The 24753-nt window shown below is 50.9% G+C and overlaps 3 protein-coding genes across 4 annotated transcripts; all 3 read right to left on the reverse strand.

The window, feature by feature from the left end:
- Positions 1-75: 75 nt before the first annotated feature.
- ZPR1 (ZPR1 zinc finger) lies at positions 76-8534 on the reverse strand. The gene is made up of 14 exons (XM_084611964.1): positions 8363-8534; positions 8065-8226; positions 6740-6830; positions 6009-6079; positions 5707-5793; positions 5484-5606; positions 5106-5159; positions 4743-4809; positions 4212-4282; positions 3629-3718; positions 3264-3374; positions 2225-2311; positions 956-1021; positions 76-434 (listed from the first exon to the last, which is right to left on the reverse strand). Exons 1-14 carry the CDS (start codon positions 8483-8485, stop codon positions 300-302), a joined length of 1338 nt encoding a protein of 445 aa, XP_084468090.1. The 5' UTR covers positions 8486-8534; the 3' UTR covers positions 76-299.
- Positions 8535-9974: 1440 nt separating this feature from the next.
- On the reverse strand, positions 9975-15722 carry APOA5 (apolipoprotein A5). Its single transcript, XM_084612021.1, has 4 exons — positions 15564-15722; positions 14234-14309; positions 13398-13509; positions 9975-12450 (listed from the first exon to the last, which is right to left on the reverse strand). The coding sequence occupies exons 2-4, from the start codon at positions 14280-14282 to the stop codon at positions 11514-11516; spliced, it is 1098 nt and encodes a 365-aa protein (XP_084468147.1). The 5' UTR covers positions 14283-14309; positions 15564-15722; the 3' UTR covers positions 9975-11513.
- A 5298-nt stretch (positions 15723-21020) lies between these two features.
- Positions 21021-24185, reverse strand: APOA4 (apolipoprotein A4). Of its 2 annotated transcripts, none has more exons than XM_084611689.1 (4): positions 23884-24185; positions 23324-23418; positions 22876-23002; positions 21021-22269 (listed from the first exon to the last, which is right to left on the reverse strand). In XM_084611689.1, exons 1-4 carry the CDS (start codon positions 24168-24170, stop codon positions 21342-21344), a joined length of 1437 nt encoding a protein of 478 aa, XP_084467815.1. In that variant the 5' UTR covers positions 24171-24185; the 3' UTR covers positions 21021-21341. The 2 variants fall into 2 exon arrangements, with proteins under 2 accessions (XP_084467815.1, XP_084467816.1); XM_084611690.1 differs by lacking the exon at positions 23884-24185 and adding an exon at positions 23681-23810.
- Positions 24186-24753: the final 568 nt, after the last annotated feature.

Genomic DNA, 24753 nt, shown 5'->3' on the forward strand with positions numbered 1-24753 from the left:
GTTCTACTGATCCCAGTTAGTGCATGCACAGGAAGACAAAGAACACAACTGAAACCCAAGCAAACAGGTTTTTTACATTTTTCTTTATGCAAGTATAAACCTCCAAAATAAGGTAATTAACACTCAACTTTGGACTTTAAGGTCTGTCCACCTGCCAACTTCCAAAAAGGTAAATTAAGCACATGTAAATTAAGCACAAAAAGCTTGCTTCCAGTGCAAGATAGGCCAGGTCCTTAGCCCTATTACAATAGTAATAACTTAGTGAGAAGAGTTTGGCTTTTCTGTCCCTCCATGTGCTGCTACTGCTCAGAGGTCAGCCCAGTTTCATAGCCCTCAGTTCTCATGTCATTGAGGCCCAGCTCCTCATTCTGTGCAAACGTGCGCTCGTAGTGCTCCACTTTTAGCTCTGGATCTTCCTCTGGAGCGTAGACATTCTTTGGTTCAAAGAGAGAGAGAGAGAGAGAGAGAAAGTTAGTTGTGCTTTGGTATGGTCAGAGCCTCACATACTTACATGCGCTGCACTTCTCCAGCAAGTTTCAGCCAAAGGATCACAAAGCATTTTACATACAATAGTTGAGCCTTACCCTCCCTTTTAGGAAGGCAAGGGTCAGCCCCCTTTAGAAGTGAATTCTGTGAGGCAGAGAGATCAAGTGACTTGCCCAAGCTCCCACAAGTCAATAGAAGAGAGAAAGAGACCTTAGGCTCTTAACTCTCAGCCCCTGAAGAACCATGTATCTGCTTTTTTCCTACCACCACCGCTGGGATTGCCTCCTGGAATGGAGCTGACCGACATTAAGGTACATGGAGGTGAAAAACCAATTCTCTTCCCACCTCAGGACATCCCCAAAGTGGTTCCTTGGTTGTTTTGAATAGCATTGGGTGGGGGGTGCATCTGTGGATTACTGCATTCAGAAGACCCTAAAGGGAAGTCTCATCTAAGTGCTCAATACTCTACCTGAAGGTAGCTGTTCCCTGCAGGATCATCCAGAATGAAGTGAGCCTCCATGTGACCCTCCATAATCTGAGGAAATGGAGACAGATTAACAGCCAGGACCCCACATGCTCTATTTGAGCAGTGATCAATCAAACCTAAAATCCAAGTCCCTGCTGCATCTTGCAGGTTGTCAACATCACACTCAACCTTGCAGAGAATGCTACCTCAGGAGCTACAGACACTTTATACACCATTCTAAGAATGTGCAGTGCTCTACAGACAGCTAGAGCATTTCCTGTGTATACCAGCATTCACTCAAGACAGGACATGCTTCAGGTGAGGAGGCTTAGAGCTGGACAGAGTTCCAGGCATAGGAAGCAGCAAAGCACTGCTGTCATGCTATCTAGTCCCTGTTCATATTGTGAACAGTTGCAACATTTGAAGGTTGAGGAGTCTGGTGTAACAAATGAAGAGTTTGTGTCCCAGCTCCATCATCCAGGAAACACACAAGCCAATGGTAATCTTCAAACAGAAGTGCAGCTTCTCACAGCTGTCCACACTGGATAATATGGCTAATATGGCTGTGCCTTGATCTCCCAGCATGCAGTGCTCCATCTTGACCCCCCAATCAGTTGAATCATTGAATGCTGGCAGACAGAGCCAAAGCCCTATTACATTACTCTTCTGAACACTGACTATCAGAATACTAGTACAGCCAGTGATGTGATCTATGTCCATGATGTATATCGTTATATGTACAAGATTTGGAGATCCTATGGTACAGAGGTGCCACAGAGCATTAGCTCAAAGTACATGGACAGTTCGCCCCTTTTGGCCCGGACTGTGTTGCAGCATGGCAGGTTTGTCTCATTTCAGTGACAGGAAAGCTCTGCCCAACACTTAGGTGGCCAGAGGAGGGATATTAAACATCTTTAGTCTAGTTTGTGTGATGGTTTGAGGTCAGGGAAAGTTTCAGGATTACTGCCTTCATTGGGTGTAAGCATGTTGTGTTAGGGGATGCTCCCTGCCTAATGATATATGGTGCAACATCAGTGGTCCTGAAGCAGGAGCCACAAGCCCCCTCCCTGCAGAAGGCTTATAGCATGGCTACACAGGACATTGGTGGAAGGCGGGAACTGAACAGGATGGCAGCGTAAGGAGGGGAAACTTACATGCCTGCTGAGATTCCACAAAGTTACACACTTCAGACTTGCAGCAATGCTGCCAAAGAACACATCTGACCAGGTCATTTGCCAGGTTCAGTGCGAATAGGACACCAAAGCTACTAACCTGATACACCTTCCTACCAAACTCTTGGAGCTTCTCCACTCTGCTTGGAGTAGAGCTGTCCCCCAGAGTGAAGGGGTTTTTCACAATCTGCAACAGAAAACAGGCTCCTTCACATTCTGCCACACTGAGTTACTATTGCAGAATACTTCGTGGTACCTGCATGTGAGCAACGCCCAGCCTGGCCCAGGACATTCGGGGAGCCCTGGGAAGTCACTAGTTAATAGGAGTTGGCAGCCGGCTATGATAGCAAGCTGCTCTAGGCAACCCATAAGAGGCTTTTGAAACCTTGTTTCCTTTAGACACAAAGGGCTTGTTCCTATCTTTACATCAGTCAAGGGGAAGTCCTCAGCTCAGCGGGGTATCTTAAGAATCAACATCTACAGTGAAGAGGCCCTGTACAGAGTAAGCTGGAACCAATGTGCTGAGATCTCTTTAGCTCCTAGATCAGGTTCTGAAGGCAGAGGGACAGTGTCCGTTCCATCTACTATGACCTCAGAAACCCGCTTCTACTGCCTGCCTTCCTGTGGGCATCCGTGCGCCAGAACAGAGCAGGCATTAAGCTTTGCCACATATCAGAGCTACCCTCAGTTGTTCAGATCGAGAGAGGCTGGGATGGCAACACATCCAGAGTCTAAGGAGGGAGTGATTGATGCTGCTCCCAAGTAACCCTCTGATAGATGCACTGACTAGCTCAGGGGAGTAGGGTCTACAAGAACAGTTACTGTGCAAAATGAAGAAGGGGAGGGAGGAAGAGGAATTCTGAAGGACAACCCACCTCTCCCCAGAAGAGCATGAAAGCCACTGTGGCTGACATGCTCCCCCCTCTCCAGGCAGGGCGAGTGAAGGCTGCAGCATAACATGAATGACTGTTCAGTGGTGCTGCACGCTTGCGGTACATACCCAAGTCTACAGGAAGCTACAGGTTCTCAGCATTTAGAGTCAGTTCATTGGCGGGGGGGTGGGGAGGAGTCCTATGCATCCCAAATGCAGCTACAGGTACAAACCTCAGCTAAACAGGAGCTTAATATACACCACTCACCAGATCTCGGATATCTTTCAGCAGCCCCTCCAGGGTGGTGAATTTCCCCCCCAGCGCTCCCATGCCAAGCTCGAACTCCAGCTCTGGAATCTCCACGCTACACGTCTCTGACTGCAGAGAGACACATGGTATGCTTATTTCCAGGTCATCCAAAAGGGTGATGTGCTAGAGAGCAGCTTCCATCTGAGGGATTCAGAGGTGAAGAGCCAAGACCACAGAAAGTCTATGGTGAGCTGGGAATAAATCCCAGAAGCCCCAGCCAGACCCCACTTCCTTCATCAGTAGGGCCAAATTGAGAGAAGAGGTCCCAAGAAGTAGCCACACACACATTTAAAGATTATCAGGTATCTGAAGGAAGAGATTACCTTTAGTATATCTCTTGTCATGTCTGAAGGGTCTGTAACATGAAGGGTGATCCTGGTACCCAGCGGTTCTATTGCTCCTCCAGATTTAACCTAGAAACAATCTGTTAGAGTTAGTTTACAAGTGACAAAGCATTCAGAATACTTTAATCCTCTTGCCACTACAGTGTGCTTTAAGAGTTGGTGTGTATGTCTTGCATCTAAGACTCTGCACTGGGCCAGCCAGATCTAGGGTCATTTAGGGTCAGTACCTCAACCTTAGGTTTAGGACAGATTTTGGGGGATAGAAGAGTTAGTCATCCAAGTCAGCTACTTAGTGGATTAACATGTTACAGCTGCAGGTATTTGTTCCAATGCTAGCCACTCAGCTGCTGTGGTCCTACCCACCCGAGGGTATGTTAAATGTTAAAAGACATTTAACAAACCCCCATCTCCTCCAGTCTCCTCTGTCCAATATGTAATCCAGGAAGCCAAATTATGATCAGGAGTGGGGTGCAGGCAAGGGACAGACAGAAAAGTCCATCCCTTTGGAGAGCACAGGAGAAGGCTGGCATGTTCTGAAGACATGGTCAGGTTTGCAGCTCACCTCATTCGTCCTGTGTCCACAGGCCTCGCAGTTTGTAGCCATGATGACCACTTCCTTGAAGTGTGGAATTTCTGGGACAGACCGTTAGGGAAGTTTGCCTGAAATAAGAAACCTCCAAGACAAAGAACTTCTGTCTTCCTTACACAGGACTAAGCTACTTCCCGACGACAGGATGCAACTTTGTTCAGAAGAGCAGTCAAAGGAGATTAGCATGTCAGTGCCAACGCAGGTGCTGAGCACCAATTCAGAGAGTCCTGTTCACAGACACCAATAGGTTTCCAGCCTTTTGTTCCTATTTAATGGGATCATCCATTGAGATTCAAAACATGAGCTTGTTTCCAAGCCATAAGTAGCTCTCAGATAGGTCTCCAGAGTCAAAGGCTTTGCTATCCTGGGTCAGACATTTAAGCCTCTCTCTGGCAGAATACAGAGCCATAAAGCACCAGGCCTGTGCACAATACTGACCACCCCCTCTCAGCACAGCAGGAAAAGGTCAACTTGTACTGTCACACCGTCCCATCAGAAGGATACGCACTAGCTTCATGTTAGTGTTGGCTGGGGCATTACATTCAGGACAGTTTGTGTTGAACTGCAACACCTACAATACAAGAACACGCTGAAGGGTCTGATCTGTTGCACTATGGGCACTTACTTGTCTAAAGACAGATACCAGAAAGACTACTGTAACCGGGAGCAATACATGAATTTAGCTTCCATCTCAATACTTATGGCCCTGATCACTGTAGCTTGGAAAAAATTAGTCCAGCAAATGGGGCAGTTTAGGTATCGGTATCCCTATGTGTGCGCCCACTACCATATGTTCCTCAGAGCAATCAGGACACAGCTGCAATCCAGTTAGAGAGCTCCAGGTGGCCAACCAGGAACATTACTCACTTCATTCCTCAGATCCTCCACAGAGTCAGCTGGGTTCTCATCAGTCTCCTCTGTCTGAAACAGCATAGAGGCCAATATCAGTATGCCAACTCAGAGGCTCAGATAATTATACCTGATACATCTTCCCATTCATGGATCTCTGAACAGACTCTTTGGGACAGGGTGGAAGAGAAGAATGCCTCTGCTACTCAGCAGCATCCCCTCTGGCATATAAAGGAGGACACAGATTAGGATCTGAAGGGGGCATTTTCCTTTCCATTATGGAAGTCTAGCACCTGAATATAGGCCACAGAGGGTAGGAATGAGGGAAGAACTAACACCTGCCAGGCCTCCCCTCACTTCTGACTTTAAGACACCTTCCCCACCCAGACATAATACCTCCAAGCCAAGCATAGCATCCTGCTGGGCAGTCCTCCTGTAATGAGTAACCACAAGAGCATCATCTTTCTGCGGCGCACGAGGATTCTCCACAAAGCTATTACCTGAGGGGTCGTCTATGATCTGACAGAGGGAAGTATAAGAAAAGTCTTCAGGAATCCTCCTTGTTTTGCCCCCAAAGAGAGGGGCAGATGCATTTCCCCACCCTCCTGCTAATACTTACAAAGGTGAAAGAAGAATCCACTTCCTTCAGCTGCTTGAGTTTGCCAATAAACTCATCTATTTTCCCTGCCACACCTTTGTCTGCTGCCTGTGAAAGGAGAGATACTCAAGATCAGATCGGATCTTTGGTACCAGCCTAGACCTTCAGATAGGCCTGTCACAGGCACACAATGCCAAGCCAAGAAGCGTTCTCAGCTCGTCATCTAGTAGGGGATGTGTAACTGTGATAGTTACAGAATTTGTAGACAAGCGTAATCCGTAAGCGGACATCTGTTTTGATATTACCTTCTTAAAGCACCTTACCCTGCGGACTGGCTGATCCTGCTCCAGGCCAGCGACAGCTCTGTCAATTATTCCCTCGATTGTGGTAAGAGCTTGATAGAGGGAGAAAGCAGACCTAATTACAATATTAAGTACACTAGAGCAATGTTGTTAATCTTCTAAATTTATCATCCCTAGCCCACCAATCCTTCCTAGAACTATTTATTCCCACAGATGGGAAAACAAGAACTCTTAAGAGCTCCTGCTTTTTGGCCTGGTATTTCTAGTCTCTTCCCTACTCGGGCAGCACTATCCAGCTGCAGATTCACCATGCACATGTCAGTGGACAGAAGCCCAGACCTCCAACAGAAGAAGCTGCTGCTGCCAACATGAGAAGCATTCATGAAGGAAGAGGCGCCTCAGGGCTAGGCTGTGACACCGTCTCCAAGACACTGCAGGATTTGGGGGAGCGAGCTTTCCATGCTAGACACTGACTAGCAGCAGGATAAATTGGGGTCCAGAGTACAAGACAGTAATACCACAGAGCCTAGCTCTACCCACCTCCATCCATCATCCAGTCAGTCATCTCAGTAAAGCCGTACTGGTGTGAATCAGTTTATGCCCCAAGATCCAAACCCTGGTCTAGGCTAGGTCATACTCAGATACAGGGTAGCAGTCTATTCCAGTAGCCAAAAGTTGTTGCTGTACCAACACCTCTGCTAAATTGCTACCAGCCACCCCAAGCCACAAACGAGCTCAGATTACACACCTACCTCCTTTCTGAGAAAAAGCAGGAATTTCAAAGTCTAGCTCTGGGATTCTAGCCGTGGCACAATCTGTCTTCACCACTTCCCTATTCATATCCTGGACAGAACAATGTATAGGGAAGATTAAAAACAAAGCTACAACAGGCCAGGAACCCTACACATGCTAAGCAAGTAAGAATGAATTCAACCCTGAGAAGCACATTGGGAACACAGTGGTAGCATCCTCCCACTAGAAGATCATTCGCACACAGAGCCAGTGAAACCAATGTTTCCACTCACTGTTTCCCTGGGCTGCCTCTCCCACCAGTTATTTGCCCATTCAACTTAAGTTCATAAGTGTAAGTTACGCTTCAATGGTGGCCACCTTAAGCCACCCCCATCTCCTCTGCCCACCTTGTAAGTGCAGATACATCAAAGCATCAATGAACCTGACAAAGGGAACAATCTTTTCTGAAGATTGATGCCACGCATCAGGGAAAACACTGATCCACTGACTGGCTCTCCCTTCTTCAAATGTCCACAACATCTCCACAGAACAGCCTGTTTTAGCATGCTGTGTGGACATCTTACACCAAAGTACTTCCCAGAGACTCAGCATCCCATTAACGAGCAGCTGATAGTGCCTCATTAAATATTAGTTACTTTATAGTAGTCAGACAAGCAGAATTGCTGCCATACTGTACTCTGAGGACAGCTGTCCTTTATCCACAAGTAGTGACAGTCCTAGGGTCCTGGTTAGAACCTGCTTACCTACATTCCACCCCTTTCAACCCGCACTATAGTTGCAGTCAGGATGCACAGGCACAAGCATGGTCTTCAGAGATGCAGACAGCCCAGGATCAGCCACTAAATTTCAACAGGCAGTGGAAGTGTACCCTGTGCTTATTCAGTGGGGCACTCCTTCCCCCTTCAGTGGCTGGGCAATACACAGGTTGATGAACCTGCTACAACCTTGACTAGGAGAAGTGGGTCTACTAGCTCAGGAAGTAGGTGTTCAGGCTTTCATAGCATGAGGCCCCAGATTCAGTCTCCACTATCAACAAGATACTCAGGGGGCTTCCTATTATATCACAAGCGCTGAACGCTTAAAGTCAGGCCATTGGTATCCCCCCAAGCGGAGGCTTTTGACAGCTTTGCTGGTTTTCAGCAACTACGTTTTGACTGATCCAGACAAGGCCAGCAAGCGGCAGGTGGCAACGAGGCGACCTCAGAACTGCCAGGGCACCCTCCACCCAGCAGCGGGTGCTAGGGCTCTCCACACCACCAGGTCTGGGCCTGCCCCCTCCTCCCGCCCGGAGAGGCCGACACGGGGGGGGGGGGGGCTGGCTCACCTGCCGCGCAGTAACAGCGAGGGTGTAGCGCACCCCCTGCTCCTGGATCCGCCCCGCCGGCTGGATCTCGGTGTTGGACCAAGCACAGCTGCCGCAGGTAAAGGAGCTGACGATGATCTCTCTGAAGAAGGGGATCTTGGTGAGCAGCAGCCGGGTCACCCCCTGGAAGAGCAAAGCCAAGGGAACATGGACCCGGCGGGGCGGGGCGGGGGCCCCCCTCACGCCCGGGCCGGGGAGCCGCGGGGCTCCCGTACCCCGCTCCCAGCCCGGCCCCGGGGCGGCCCCTCCCCGGCCTCACGTTGCGGTAGCAGCTCATGCAGAGGGACTCGATCTCGTCCGGCTGCTGCTCCTCGTCCTCGGCGCTGAGGGGCCGGAACAAGGGGCCGCCCCGCACGGGCTCCAGCTCCCCGATCGCCGACATGCCGCGCCGCTCCGCTCCGCTCCCCTCCGCTCCCGCTTCCGCTTCCGCCTCCTTGCCGCCCTCTGACCCGGAACTTCCTTGGCGGGCGGGGCGCGTGCTCCGCGGGCCTCGTGGGGAGGGAGGAGCGCCTCGGCGAGGCCACGTGACGCAGGGCTACTCCCACCCAGGCTTCAGCGTCGGGCGGAGGCCTCCGCCTGGCACAGGGGATGGCAGGAGGGTGGGGGAGCGCACACCGTCACCAACCGATGCACATGAATGATCTGGGAAGAGGGGTGAGCAGGGAGGTGGCAGAGTTTGCAGATGATGCAAAATTATCCACGGTAGTTAAGTCCAAAGCTGACTGCCAAGGGGTCTCGCAAAGCCGGATCACGGGGCAACACAATGGCGGAGGGAAATCAATGTTGATAAAGGCAAAGCAGGGCACACTGGAAAACATGATCCCTAGAAAATTGATGGGGGCCTCAATTAGCGGTTACCACTGGAGAAAGAGATCTTGGAGTCACTCTGGGTAGTTCTCTGAAAACATCCGCTCAGTGTGCTCCAGCAGTCAAAAAAGCGAACAGAATGCTAGCAACCACTAGGAAAGGGATCGCTAGTAAGACAGAAAATATCACAATACCACTATATAAATTCCTAGTATAGCCACATTTTGAATACTGCATGCAGCCCCCATCTCAAAAAAGTTGAATCAGAAAATCTGAATCAGAAAAAGTACAGCAATGGCCAACAAAAATGCTTCGGTGTATGGAACAGCTTCCATATAAGGAGAGATTAAAAAGACTAGGTCTGTTCATCTTAGAAATGAGACCACTAAGGGGCGATATGATAGAGGTCTATAAAATCATGAGTGGTGTGAAGAAAGTGAATAAGGAAGTGTTATTTTCTCATAACACTGGAACCAGGACTCACCCAATTAAATTAATAGGCAGTAGGTTTAAAACAAACATGAGGAATTGCTTCACACAACTCACAGTAAACCTACAGGACTCATTGCCGGGAGATATTGTGAAGACCAAATGTATAACTGGATTCAAAAAAGAATGAGATAAATTCATGGAGAATAGCTCCATCAATGGCCATTAGCCAAAATGGTCAGGGACACAACCCCATGTTCCAGGTGTCCATAAGCCTTTGATGCCAGAACCTGGGTCTGGACAACTGGAGATGGCTCACTCAGTAAATTGCCCTGTTCTGTTCATTCCATCTGAAGCATGTGGCCCTGGCCAGTGCCAGAATACAGGAGACTGGGCTAGATGGACCAGTATGGCCATTCTTATGTTCTTGTGTTATACCGAGTGCCCAGATGCTGAGCTGGGTTTTGAAGCCCAGATATCTGAGCACAAAGTAGTAGAGAGAGACAAAACAATGTGACTCCTACATAGCCTTTAAAAGTCTACACGTTGTGATAATGTATTCATTGTACAATTTCAACAGAAAAAAAAGGAAAAACCAACTCCAAAGAAATCTAACGTAACTTTATTGAAGCAGATTTGACAGTCGTTTAAATTGCAGGGGAAGAAACTATAAAACTGATATAGCAAATGGCCTCTCAGTACTGTTGTGGCCGTGACTTACAACATCCAAACACCTGAATGTTTCCCATCAACTGTTCCATAAAAAATGCTGTGACTATAGAGAGGGATATTTTATATATACACAGAATGTGCAAGGAAAGGGTTAACACTGTGGAGTAACCTACATAGGGTGCAGTACACTAGCAGCTTGTACTATTCACTCTAGTAACACACTGGAGATTGTTAAAGTCTAGAAGTCCAGCTTCAAGAGTTTAAAAATAATTCAACATTTCAACTCTGTATTAATCCAAAGATATACAGTATGGACCAGATTCTGGACCTTTTACTCCCACTGACTAGTACTTACTCACCTGAGTAGTCTCACTGAAGTCAATGTGAGTAAGGTTTATAAAACTGGGCCATATATCTAAATGTATATTTATATACATATATACATATATAGTGTATGCTATAGGTCAGAGGTTCTCAAATTGTGGGTTGGGGCCAAAGCTGTTTTTAGACTTGCTGAGGCCTAGGGCCGAGCCAAAGCCAAAGCCCTAGCCCCACCACCCGGTGCTGAAGCCCAAGCCCGAGCCCCACCACCCAGGGCCAAAGCCCGAGGGGCTACGGTTACATGCCTCCTGCCCAGGTCATAAGTCCTTGGGCTTCAGCTTTGCCTCCCTCCCCTAGCCCGGGGTGGCAGGGCTGGGGTGGGCTTAGGCTTCAGTCCCCCCTCCTGGGGTTGTATAGTAATTTTTATTGTCAGAAGGGGGGTCATGGTGCAATGAATTTTGAGAATCACTGCTTTAGGTAATTACAGGTGTGGTACTTATTCCCTCTTTCCTGCTGCTGAGATAAGCACTCTGACCATTTGGCTTTCAAAAGACCGCAGCAAAGATGGTTTGTGGAATTATTTTAGTAAAATTGCATGATTCGATAAAAGGAAAAGGAGGACTTGTGGCACCTTAGAGACTAACCAATTTATTTGAGCATAAGCTTTCATGCTCACAAAAGCTTATGCTCAAATAAATTGGTTAGTCTCTAAGATGCCACTAGTACTCCTTTTCTTTTTGCGGATACAAACTAACACGGCTGATACTCTGAAACCTGCCAAATGATTTGATAAGGAGTCACAGAATTGTATCCTTCTGACAGAAGGTGACTTTGTGGCTTTATCTTTCTAAGAGAGAGCAGGTTGCAGTGTTTTTTCAGCCGCAGGGGACTGCTGGGCAATGATGGAGGGGCTGGCTGAACTCCCATCAGATTTGAGAACTCTGGACTAGCACTGCAACTGGACAGAGCTGTACTTATGTGGCACGAGGAGCCATGTTGATGGCATGTTATTGTTATAGTTGTCCAAGTCATGGCCACAGGTGTCCTTAGCCAACAGTGCAATAGAGTACGACATGACTTCTTGACAGTTTTTCTTTCCCACTGGCATGGTTTAAGCATGCACACGAGCACACACACACACACACTCACGCACACCCCTCTCTATACACAGGTACAGGATTTCATTGTAAATCGCTGCTTTTCTCATTTAAACTCTGGGAAATATCCTTCCACAGAGAGTCAAGCCGGACATGTAAATCCTCCAGAGGTGCAGAGCTGTCCTGAAACTCCTCTGAGTATGAGGACAGTGGAGACAGTTTGAACTTCATTTCTTCTGTCTCCCGGTCAATGGTCCTGGTGAAGTCATCTATCTGGAGGAACGTGTCCCTTCTGAACTCCTCGATTCTCTGCTGCACTTCTTGAGCCAGGCCCTCCATGTAGGGGTCCACAGCCCAGTTAGGGTCTACAGTAGTGCCAGCAATGTGCTCCCTGAGGCCACTGGGGTAAAGGCGCAGCTGCTCCTTAAGGTGGTTCAGATTCCTCTGGATCTTCTGGTGGAGATCCCTGGCATTCTGGGTCAGCTTCTCAGAGAGCTCCTGGATGTACTGATTGAATTTCTCTGGGCTGACTTTGGTGTGTGGGGTGACGTTTCTATGGAGCTCTTCCATGTTGCGGTGGATCTCAGTCACCAGTCTGGCAGCGTACGGATGGAAGACCTCCTTCACTTGGTCAGTATGAAAGGCTATTTTATTGGCATACTGAGCCACAAACCTCTGAACTTCATATACGCCTTCCAGGAACTGGGCCTTCATGTCTCGAGTTGGGGTGAGGTGCTGCTGGAGCTCCCTAGATTTCAGCAAGACCTGGTCCAGGAGCTCTTCGGTGAATGGGGTCAGCTGGAAGCGAAGTGCTTCCAGGTTCTTGCTGATTTTCTGGTGCACCTCATCCACATAAGGAGACAGTTTCACTCTCAGGCCTTCCAGCTCCTTCCTGATGAGCCTTCGCAGGCTGTCGGAGTCTTGGTAGAACCGTGGCTGAAGTCCTCTGTTAAGTGGGGCCAGTTTCTCAAGGAGATTTCCCATGTAGTTGACTCCTTCTTGGATACTTTCTTTCACTTTTCTGTAAGAAGCAACAGACGCACACTTAACTGCCTGAGCTCTGCTTCCTCGTCCTAACACTTTTGTCACTTTACTAGAAATAATGGCTGTACAGTTGAGTGCTGCATTAAGAAAGGGGGCTCTCAAGGATATATAAAGCACTAACTTTTCACCACTTGAGACCTGGGCCTTGCGTCATAAGTGAAGATGAGTCTGGTGGGTCTCATCTTAGATTAGTCCCTTGTGGACTTTGCCCATAGAACAAAAACTGCATGGCAGAATTCGTCATGAGTCTAAGCTCAGGAGAGGCAAGCAGGTAGTGCGATAGATTAGGAAAGAGGCGCATTGGCAGAGCTGGGGTAAGGGTTATGACTGAACAGCAGGGAGGGGACGCAGGTCAGGAATGAGGGGCACTGGCAGAGCTGAATTGGGGTATCACAGCTGCAATAGAGGAGTACAGGGAGAGAGCCCTCAGAGAGCTGTTTGCATAGCACTTGCCTGCGGTGTTGCTGGGCTAACCAATATTACTAGCCACGCCAGTCTCGCTGCCCTGTCGCAGCAGAGAGCCCTTGCCTGCCGTCCTCACTCCCGGTCTTGGCTGCTGGGCCAGAGCTCATGTTCGCCGAGCTGCAGGAATCACTTTTCGGTTTCCACTGGGCTTTTCTTTGTTTTATTTCAGTCATTATTGGGTAGGGCCAGCTGGGAGATCTCCAGCCACATAAGGAGCATGGATAGTATTGAGTCAACTGACGACATTTGTTATTTGTTTTTGGAAATGCCAAAATGCCTATATATATGTGAAGGTTTTAGGGACACTATACCTCTCTAAAAATCAATCAATAAACCAATCAGCCTGGAAGCAATTGGAAGGCATAGTGCAGGAGCCAGATGTGCTTGGGTCTCTGACAGGGCAAGGGGCTTCAGGGTACTACCTACTAATTCTTTAACCCCAGAGAATGAGGTACTCACTTGATCTCTTGGTCCAGCTTCATGCTCTGGGTATGTGCCATGCTGTCCTTGTCGTGAGTGAGCTGGCTGAGGTAATCCCAGAACCCATTCCTCGCCTGTTCAGCCTGAGAAGCTGCATGGGTGGAACAAGAGTATTTAACAGAATGACCTCGGGAGAGCCTTGGTGGCAAACCATGAGCTTGGTAGCAGGGAGGTGGCATGGAGGAGCTCTGTGAAGGGAAGACCTAGTGTTGGGAGCTGCTCTTAAACTGATGGAGCTCACAGTCTGTAATCCTTGAGACAACATTTTATCCCTGGGATGGTCAGGAGTCTTCTCTACACTGACAAGTCCCAGGGGCACCCCCTCCCCAAAGTAATAAAGGCCCTGATTTCCAGAGCTGCAGCCCCCATTAACTTCAGTGGGAGTTCTGGGTGCCAGGCCCAGCATAACCAGAAGGATTCGTCGGGGGACTGACTCACATGACACAACGGAAGTGGAGGCCAGTGACACATGTTGGGTCCAGCGGCAGAGTCAAAGGAACACCGCCTGAGACTCCCGTGACAGGGTCAGAGCTACCCTGCCTTGGGGTACAGCGAGAACATCAAAGGAGCAACACATTGGGGACCTGTGAGTGGGCCATCTTACTGCAACACCTTTCTCGTTTGGGTCAAGATGGGTCAATGGACTTGTCCTCTCCTGTTCCAAAATACTATCTCGCTAAGCTGTATCCTCTTGTAAGCAGCCAGGGACCCCTGCCGCGCGGCTGAATCTCCAGCAGGGCAGGGAGACCTTTCACCTTTCATGTCTAGAGCCAGGAACTGAGTCCCTGCACATTGTTATAGAGAAGACCACCAACCTGAGAAGGTGGCCAGGAGCAAAGCCAGAAGTGCAGCTTTGTGAGGCATGGTCTGTCTGGTCACTGGGCGGGGACTCTGCGGAGAGAAACCAACCAGAAAGCAGTTAGTGGAGTTCCTGCCACGACCCAGGCTTTGCCTTCACTTTATCGGTTCACGGGTGGGGCCAGGTTCATTTTCCAATGCCTGGATCTTCTTTCTGGATTTCTGCTTTTTGCAGTGACTCTCTTTAGATTCAAACACATTTCAGGTAGTGATTTAAATTGCAGCTGGATGGCACAAAATCCAGATAGTGAATGTAAAATACAGCCAAAGAGACCAGATTCTGATACCCTCCCATTGAGTAGCACCTGACCACTTCATTGATTTTATTTCAGCGGGATCGCTCAAGGTGTAGGGTAGTCTCAGTGTGAGTAAGGGTATCAAAAACTGGCCCCCTTGGTCAGCAAGATAAACTGCCTCTGAGTGGGAGCAAATGATGCACATAAGCAATGATTCCTGGTCCATGACTAGGGCTCCCTAGGCACTATCATAATACACATAAATAAATAATAACCCAAGTTCAGTGGTCCTTGTGACAAGAGCACAGGTGACCTCAGTTTGCACTCGTGCATGGTAATCACCCCTTTGTGTCAATATCACCGTTGGTTTGAAATTAGTTTTTCCAAACGATCAGAGAGCTCAGCTCTGCCCTGGGCACTGTGTTCAAGACAATAACTCAGAAGGCAGCTTTGGGTGTCTGGGAACAACCTCAGGGAAAACCATTTTAACAGATCCGTCCACTGACGTCATGGAAAACTCTAAAGCCCTGATAGAGGTTCATTTCCAAACTCCTTAGGGTGCTCTAACATGAGACCACCTGCACACCTCACAGGTTTAGGCCCTTGTGGAAATCCATACAAGAGCACTATACCTGACTAAAGCATCTTTTATCCAAGGCTTTCAAAGAGCTTTGCAATCTAAGTAATCCAGCATCACAGGCCACTGTAGCACACAGTAGGTCGGCATTGTTATCCCATTTTATAGCTGGTGAAACTAGGGCTCATAGAGATGTGACCTAGATAGAGTGTGTCAGTGAAAGAGTTGGGTCTAGAATTCAGGAGTCCTTCCAGTTCCCTGCTCTAACCACTAAACCATATCCCCTCCGATGCAGAAATGGAACCCAGAAAACATGACTCCCAGTGTCCCTAAGCACTAGGTAACATTTCAAGAGGTGGGAATAGAACCCATGAGTCCTGGCTCACAAACTTCTGCTCTAACTTCTACACAACACTCCCCGGAAAATGCCTTGAGCTGCTGCAGAATTAACGAATTGTATCACCTGCACCTTACCTAGCTGCTGTTCACCTGCTGTCCTCTGTGAGTTGGAGCCCGTCATATGCTGCTCCTTTATATATGGATCCGTATTAGGCAGAAGTGCTCAGGTGACAAGAGGTCCCATATGCCTCTGCAGAGCCAGTGGCTTTGGACCTCACTCCATGTAAATACAACGTGGAGGTTCAAAGACATTCTCAGGGGATGACGTGAGTACCAGTCATCTGACTGGCTCTCCCAGATCACTCACCAACCTCACCCCACCCATCTGCCAGACCAGTTCAGTTCCAGCTTTCCCAGCCAACCACCTCCCTCCCCAGTGGCTTACAAACAAAGTTAACCCTTTGCATGCTGCAGAAATGTATGTGCCAGACAACCTATTGTGCTGGATGCTTTACAAACACATAGTGAGAGTCTGTCTGTCACTGCCCTGAAGACCTTACAGACAGACAAAAGGTGGGGGAAAGGAAGGGCTATTGTCCCTACTTTACAGCTGGGAATCAGAGGCACAATGAGAGATGAAGTGAGTTGACCATGGTCACACAGGGAGTCTCTGACAGAAAGGAACTGAACCTAGATCTCCTGAGTCCCAGTCCGGAGCTGTAGCCACAGTAGGTTTTCTTTGCAGGAACCACCTCTCTGTATCTGTCTGCACAATGCCCAGCACAATGGGACCCTGATCCCAGCTGGAGCCTAGTGAATATAAACATGAAATAGTAATAATTAATAACAAAAGGGGGAAAAGATTTGGGAAAATGGTGCCTTTGTGTCCTGAGCCATTTCATAACCCAGACAGCTTATCTTTTGCCTAATTTCAGCAAAATGGCTATTTTTCCATCCAGAACACCCCAAATTTAACTTTTTTGCATGTTTTATTCATGTATTTTAACCGCTGAAACAATTTCAAATTTTGTAAACAGTATTTTAAAAAACATGTTTGTCACTGAAAAACCAGCCATGCTGAGTGAAAGTGGGGCCAGTTTAAAGTGAAAATTCACGTTTGAGGGCGTTTTCGAAAACTGAGCCATTTTCAAACATTCACAACAAATTGTAAGCCCCAGGCTGCAGGCGCCTTTGACTGGCATTTCAGATTCTCCACCCAGAGCTTCTCCTGAGGCTGGCAGGTTAGGAAATGCCCAGCACTCAGGAGGGTCATTTCATACCCGTCACCCCATTTGACATCCCCCTGTGTCTGTACTGATGTAGAAGCAGTGACCAGCAGCACACCGAACACAGCCAGGCAAGGCAGGAAGGAGCCAGCAAGAGTAGTCAGCCTGATGGCTCCAAGACATCTCCAGCACACAGGTGATCCACGGAGGTGTATGAGGATCCTACCTGAGCTTCACTAATACAACCAGATGCAGAGCCACGGGGCTCTGTGCAGCATAAACTGTGAAGGTGCTTTGATCTCCAAGCTGATTTCTAGACTGTGCACTACTACTAAGATATATAGGTTATCTATATGCTTCCACTGGGCTCAGATTGCTACAGCAAACCAAAGCAACGTAAGAGCTGGTGAACTCTGGTCTGGGCACACTGGTGTGTTAGTGCAGGGCTGCTCACAAGCACTGGGCTGCTGGCACTGCATGTGAAATAGAAAAAAAAGCTTGGAAATATTTGTTTTGAGGGAAATGAACCAATCTCTGTAAACAGTGACAGGAGTAAACCCCCCAGACGCTGTCACTCCACCTCTGATTTGCTTATTCCGAGAATTGATCTGCAAACCTTTACCTCATTTAGCTTTTGTATCACATTAGTGCCTAAGGCCCTTCTGGGAAACAAGCAGACAGGGTACTTCATGTTTTCAGCCTCATTCCCAGTGACAATATGTTATCTGCATGCAGATCAGAGGAGGTGACAATCCACGTATTTGGCAAAGTCCAGCCTGAGGCAAGAGTGAAGTTCCAAGCAGTCACTGTCCCTCCTCTGACACCAAAGTTCACCTCTCTCCCCTGAGCCATGCAAACAGGAGTGGCTCACAGGGCACAGGGCTGTGCTGAACCCCCATTTTCCTCTACACCTGACCCTGAAGTCACTCTCCAGCCTGGACAGGTAGCTGGGGAGCTGCTCCTGCGTGATGCTATTATAACTCCCTCTAATAAGGCACTTTCCAGCCCCCAGAGGAACTTGGCCCTAGTCTGTCAATTTCTTCCATTATCATTATTCCATTTAAAACATTTTTCATGTGAATGTAGCACTGGGGCGAGGTGGCCTGGATCTAGGTCCTCTCCACATCTCCAGGACAGGAGCAGCCCTGGGAAAGCTCCGCAGCCTTAACAGAGAGCCTCACACTGACCCCTTTAGGGCTGCGAGAGGCGTTCAGTCTCCAGGGTCCATTCAGCCCCTCACCTCACTCCTGAGACTGCCCACAAGGGGGCCAATTAGTGCAGAGAATGAGGCTGGTGTTTTTGGTGACATGCAGAATCGGCCACTGGGAACTGGAACGAGGCCACCAAAGAGCCAGGAGCTGGGGACAACTTTCCGCCTCTACCTGCTAGAGCCGAAAAGCTGCTCAGAGAGGGAAGATGTTTATTGTTTATTGATGCAGGAGTGTGGATCTCAGAGACCCTCACCTGACAGCAGGATCTCACCGTGCTGGGCATTGCACAGAGCTCACAGCCTAGGTCTCATGTGCCATTCCCACAGGCCTTCCCCATCCTTCAGTGATGTGCGTGGGCTTGTCTCTCTCTGCCCTGTGGCCCCCACGTCCACATCCCTCTCCTACAGCTCCACCTGCACCCTGCACCTCATGAAATCGATTCTGGTGCTGAGTTAACTTGTGTTTCTGACGGATGAAGGTGGCTCGTGTGGGCACTAATGATCAGGGCAGCCCAGCCAGGAGCAGGACACTGAGAGTCGCAGATATCCAAACCACATAACTGGTCTGTAGTGCTGGTATGACAGGTTTCAGAGCAGCAGCCGTGTCAATCTGTCTTCACAAAAGGAAAAGGAGGACGTGGGGCACCTTAGAGACTAACCCATTTATTTGAGCGTGAGCTTATGGATCACTTCATCGGATGCATACTGTGGAACCGATGAGGTGAGCTGTAGCTCACGAAAGCTTATACTCAAATAAATGGGTTAGTCTCTGAGGTGCCACACGTCCTCCTTTTCTTCTTGGTATTACAGTAGTGACTGAGACCCCATTGTGCCAGGCACTGTACAAGCACAGAGCAGGAGCTTACTGGGGCCCCTGCATCACTCTTTCCCTCTGCAGTGAGGTGTCCCTTGGAGTCTCCCATGCAAATACAGAGTCAGCCTAACACTGCTTCGTTTGTGAAAGCAGCCTGGCTGCAGGTCAAAACAACAGATTCGGTGTAACTTTTCAGAGGGGTAGCCGTGCTAGTCTGTATCCACAAAAACAACCTTAAAGACTAATAGATTCAGAGTCACTTTGGGGAGTGGGTTGTGCACTCAGCAGAAATCCAACCATTATTTCACAGGGGATGTGGGTTATCGTGACTTGTCTTCACAACTGCCTGAGCTAGCTTGCTGCTGCCAAAGAAAGCCCTCTCCTTGCCACCCCAGGGCCAATCACCTTAATCCCCGTTTGACCCTCCTCATGGAATGCTAATAGATAGGCCCAGCTTCTGGGGGCCCTTGGGCAACGGGAATGCCTAGTGGGAGCTAGATAACACAATATGCTGTTTGCCTAGCACCACGCTGGCCTGGACTTCAGCAGGGCTGTCCTTAGAGAGGCAAGGGGCAGTCTGAGCTAAAGCCAGTGCAGTGCCATGAAGCTTCCCCTCGCTTCCATCTCCTGCAGAAATGGGGATGATGATGATGATGATAAAGGCCTGAGGATTGCTAGCAGCCAGCAGGAGAAGTCCTCCACCCACAGGTGTCAGATTAGCTCCCCAGAGGAAATCAATGTGGCTGTAAAATAAAACTGACCTGCTTCAGCGGCTTCCTTCCTGGGGTGTCTGAAAGAGACAAAGCCCTGCTCCTCCTTCGTTGCTGACAGTGCAGCGTAAGAAGTCCAGTGCACACTCACACATGCATACGCACTCACACACACAGAGGCCAACAAAACTACAGAGCTGGGCTGACCTACCCAGAGTTATGAAGGCACCTCCTTGTTTCGGTACTGTTCAGAAGCTGGGAATGTGGCTATATAGTTTGGATTCAGAGCAACGCATTCGAGGGCTTCCATTGCTACATCACTATCACGCCGGCCATGGGGACTGGATGGCTCCAGAGTGTAGGCAATCCACCCCTCTAGATTACAGCATCACAGCGACCACGGGTTGGTACGCACCCAAAATGGTTTCCATGCATTGGCCATTGAGAGGCCTCGTTGAAACAAACAGGTGGGTGGGTCTCTGCTGCAGGACAGGCATCTCCATCACTCACAGCACTAACTAGCTCCTTGTTAGCAGCCTCGGCCAAGGGGATGAATGCACAATGGAGCCTGCAGTCCCTTCTCCCCCCTGGAGAGGGAGCACCACCATTGTCTGTAGCTAGCAGCCCTTCATGTGTCCGGAAACCACGCTCCCTCAGCTGGGGGTGCTCCATGGTCCCTCAGACTAGGTCCTCGGGTGATGCAAAGCAGCATAACTGCATTGACCTCAAAGGAGCTGCACCGATTTACCCCAGTGCAGGGTTTGGCCCCTTGTCTGTAGATGAATGACACGCTGTTAGACTAGGAAGTGGGGCCCGGGAAAACCAGAGTTCCCTGTTCCCAGGGCAGCAAGCGTCTTAGCCTGACAGAAGAGGACCCTGAGAGACCCCACCCAATCCTGGGACACAGGATCTGCTGCTCAGGGAAGTGGGGTGAGGCAGAGTGGAGGATGCATTAGAGCTCACAGCTGGCTGGTGGCTGCCAGGGCTCAGGAGGCGATTGTAAGGGTGTCACTCTCAGGTGGGCAAGCCAAGGGAATGTTAATCCAAATTGAAAGTGTTTCCCCTTGGATTTAAAGTACCCAGACACTGCAGCAAGTGTGCTCCAACTAGCTCAATGTGTGGACCACAGCCTAACAGAGAGACTGTCTTGTGCACACCTCCCCTCCCTGCTTCCCTCACCCAGCCCCACGCCCCACACTATTCATGGCCATGCAGACCACCTTGCCTGGAGCAAGTCCCTTTCCATCCCCCACTGCCCAGACCCTGCTTCCCTCCCATTGGCAATCACCCAGGGGTATCCACAGGACATCCCAGCATAGGGCTTTCAACTGGTGAGAAGAAAGAAAGAAAGAAAGAAAGAAAGAAAGAAAGACCAGCCAATCTTTCTCACTCTCCCCTCATCCAGCCTAGTTTATCCCCCAGTTTCTTGTTCAGACTCACTGGAGTGCACTTGGCTCATTAATTTAACAAATTAGGCACTTCCTCAAGCCACTAGAGCTGGAAGGGACAGCACCTCTCTCCCCACCCCTCCACCACCGTGCTCCCAAGGAAGAACTTATGGCCTCTGCAGAACCAGTAGGAGCAGAATGAGTGCCTTATTGGTCAGGCTAAGAGAGGGACAGAGTCGCAATGTGCATTGCTGTGTTGCAGTTTTATTTCAGCAGATACAGTAGGTGCAATTTTGGAGTGAGGGCAAGTGCAGGAAAGTCAGTAGCAGCACAGACAGACAGTCATCTAGCATGTGCAGGTCCCCTGGCATTCACGGCTCCGGGTCCCTTTCCCGCTCTGTGGCCTGAGCTGCAGAAGAGCCAGCATGCCCTTGAGCCTGTCCTGGGGCTGGTTCCCGTGCTCTTCGCCCCGGCTCTGAGGTAGACAGCGGCTTGTCTTGTGCAGTGGAGGTGAGGGTGAGCAGGTGGTGATAGGAAGCGAAGCTGAGCCTGCTCAGGGGCCCCCTCAGTTTTCAATTTGCTTGATGGTGCTGAAGAAGGAGGCGACCTTGTCCCGCACGTCCTTCTCCAGGAAGCCAAGATGATCCTCCACTTCCCCAGCGTAGGGGCCCAGCTTCTGCTTCATCTCCTCCACCTTCTGCACCAGCTGCTTGTTAAAGGCCTCCCCGTAGGGGCCCATGGTTTGGCGGAACTCCTCAATCTTCTGTTCCATCTGCCCACTCAGGCCCTCCACGTAGGGGCCCAGGGACTGGCGGAGGCCCTCAGCATCCGTGCGCAGCTTCTCCTTCAGCTCCTCAGCATAAGGGTTCAGCTTTAGGCGCAGCTCTTCCGCGCTCTCCGAGAGCTTGGCCCTCAGGTCCTCTGCGCCCTTCTTCATCTGGAAGGACAGGCCCTCGAGCTGGCGATTGAGCTTGTCCTGCACGTCCTGGGCGTAGGGGGCCAGCTGCTTGCGCAGCTCCTCCACGTTCTGGTCTATCTTGACTTGGAGCTCATCAGCCAAGGGCGCCAGCTTCTCTTTCATGTCTGCTACGTTTTTGTCAATCTGCTCCTGGAGCTGCTCGGCATAGGGGGCCAGGGCTGCCTGGAGGCCGTCCACATTCTCCTGCAGCTTGTCCCGCAGCTCTTGGGCGTAGGGGGCCAGCTGCTTGCGCAGCAAGTCCGCATTCTGGTTGACCTGGCCACGCAGCTCCTCGGCATAAGGGCTCAGCTTGAGCTGCAGGTCTTGGATGTTCTTGCTGATCTGCTGGTGCACTTCGTCGGCATAAGGGGACAGCTTGAGGCGCAAGTCCTCCAGCTCCTTCCGGATCTGCTCCTTCAGCTTCTCCGAGTCCTGGCTCAGCTTGGCATGCAGCTCGGTGGCGAAGGGGATCAGCTTCTTCTGCAGGTCCCCCGCGTAGGAGTTGACGTTCTGGAGGTTGTCCTGGAAGAGGGTGCTGCGGGAGCAGGGGAAATGAAGCTCAGCACCTTAAGTGTCTTTCATTGATTCACTGACCACTCAAGCACTGCCCGCCCCCGCAGCTCCTGTCCCCTACCCTGTGCCCTTGCAACTACACCTCACACATCTAGCGGCATTTCCAGGGCACCCATTTCTGTGCTCTCACCCCTGTTGGAGCAGCCCTTGGCTGCAGACCTGCCTCTCAGTGCCTTTAGGGAACCCTGCCTCTTCCAGCTACCCTGCTCCTGACTTTGGGGGGAGGTGATGTTTCCCTGCAAGCCTGTTGTCCCCATTGGTTTGCATGAGAGTGGGTCTCTCCCGCTTAGAGGGGCAGTGGGTCTGGCAGGCCATAAGCCCTTGTTACGTCAGGCAGCCGGCTTCTCTTTCACGGCTACTTTGTGCTCTGGTGTTACTGTTTATTCTAGCTGGAGCTCCTAGAGCCAGTGCAGAGAAACAGGTACCAGAGCTTTACTCTCTCCACCTGTGCCAGCCCCAGGAACTGCTCAGGTCCCATCCCTCCCACGGGATCCCTCCCTACGGATCCCGGCGTCACCCACCCACAGTCCCCCGTGGGGGCTAGGGGCCTGCTCTCCAGTGCACTCACTTGAGCTGCTTGCTGATTTCAGATTGCTGGATCTGCTCCATGGTCTCCTTGGCATTGCCGGTCAGCTGTGTGAAGTAATTCCAGACCACATCGGCCACCTGCTGGGCACTGACGTCTGCCTGGGCCCCTATGGAGAAACAAGAGCGCCAGCACTCAATACCATGTGCAGCCAGCCCTATGCCTGCCCCACTCCCCTCCTGTTCCCAGGGGTTTCCTTTCCATCCAGACTCGCAGGGATAGCCCAGTCACATGCCTGAGGCCATGTCTCCAGGTGAGGCCCTCCTCACTCCCTGGAGCCAACCCGAGCAGGGCAGGAGCAAAGAGTCCAGAATGGCCATGGCTCTGCAGAGCAGCATGCTGGGACAGGGACAGGGACAGGAGGCAGCCCCAGAGGGCCCCCGGCCCCAAGGGCTGCACCGGCCCAGCAGGAGAGGCTACTCTCCCTTACCTGTGATGGCGAGAAGTGCCAGAGCAAGGATGGCAGCCTTCAGAGACATCTTGCGCTGTTTGTGCTCAGGGACTGGCCAGGCAAAGTGAGCCACGCTGCAGAGAGAACAAGATGCGTCAGTCTCCCTGTGCACCCTGACCCTGCTCTTCCCGCAGTGCCCCCACCCTGAGCTGAGCCCCTCGCTGTCACAGGGCAGGGTCCGCTTGAGGTTCTGCCCCTCCTCCAGTCCCCCCTGTCCCTGTCCCCCCCGAAGCACCCCTTCTTCCTGCCGGGCTGAGCTTCCCGCAGCTCAGCCATGGCTGCTGCTGACCTGGGAACTGCTGCAGAGGCTGGGATCCCAGTGCCCATCTCACCCACCCACTGACTCCTCTGGACAGACCAGTAGCCATCCGTCTCCCTGGCTGCACCCCTGGTCGGATACCCCTGCAGCCTTTCCCCCGCAAGGCACTGTGCAGCGAAGAGCCAGGGACAGGGACCACTGTGGCCGTCTCAGGGCTCCTGGCGCAGCTCCCTGCCAGAGGGGTTAGGCTGCCTGCTGCTCCCCCTCCCAGCCCACTGACCTGTGCTGTGCTGCTCCTCGGCTGTGCCCTGCCGACCTGTATTTATACCGCAGCCAGCAGCCCCCAGCCGCTTCCACGCAGGCTGGTGACACAGTCCCCAGTGCTTGGACTTTAGTAAGGGCCCAACGTGGAAGCTCCTGACGTGTGCGCGGGTGTGTCGTTATCTGCTGGGACGCGATGCTGGAGATAGCGGGGGAGCACTGCAGGGAACCAGGTGCAACCGCACGGCAGCCAACGGGTGTGGAAACGGGAGAGGGAAATGCAGAACTGGATCCCGCCCGGGCCATTTGCTGGGCTCGTGTCTGGGACTTTCCACTGAGGTGGCCAACAGTGTCCGATATGGACCAATCCTGAGGGGGATCCTGTCTCCCTCCTCCTCAGCAGCTGGGGACAGGTGTGTGTTCATCAGCCCAACACAGCAGGTAGCTCTGCCCAGCTGGGAGGGAGCTGCCCTGGTAGGGTGCACTGGGAAAGCGCTTTTTATTTCGCAGGGTCAGGACCAAGAGTGAAGCACATTTTGCCCAGCCAGGCACAGAGGCCAGGCTGAGTCCCGGGCTGCCTGTCTTCCCAGCCTATACAGGAGGGGAACTCTCAGCTGGCAGGAAAATCACTGGCAGCCTCTGCTGAGAAAATGCTCCCAGAAAGAGCCTGCCTGCCCCCTGACCCCCCTGGCCATCAGTCTCCAGCACCGTTTGCAGATGCGCCTGCTGAAACAAATCGCTGTGAAGCTCAGACACCCGTAATCCTGCTTGCAGGGGGGATGTGAAGCTGCTGCATGGTGGTAAGAACGGGGCGGGGAGGCATGCAGAGCACTCAGGCTCTCCTCCTGGCTCCGCCACTGGCCCTGAAGCAAGGCTCATCACCTGGCTC

This window comes from Lepidochelys olivacea (assembly GCF_965140295.1).
Source record: "Lepidochelys olivacea isolate rLepOli2 genome assembly, chromosome: 22".
NCBI lineage: Eukaryota > Metazoa > Chordata > Testudines > Cheloniidae > Lepidochelys > Lepidochelys olivacea.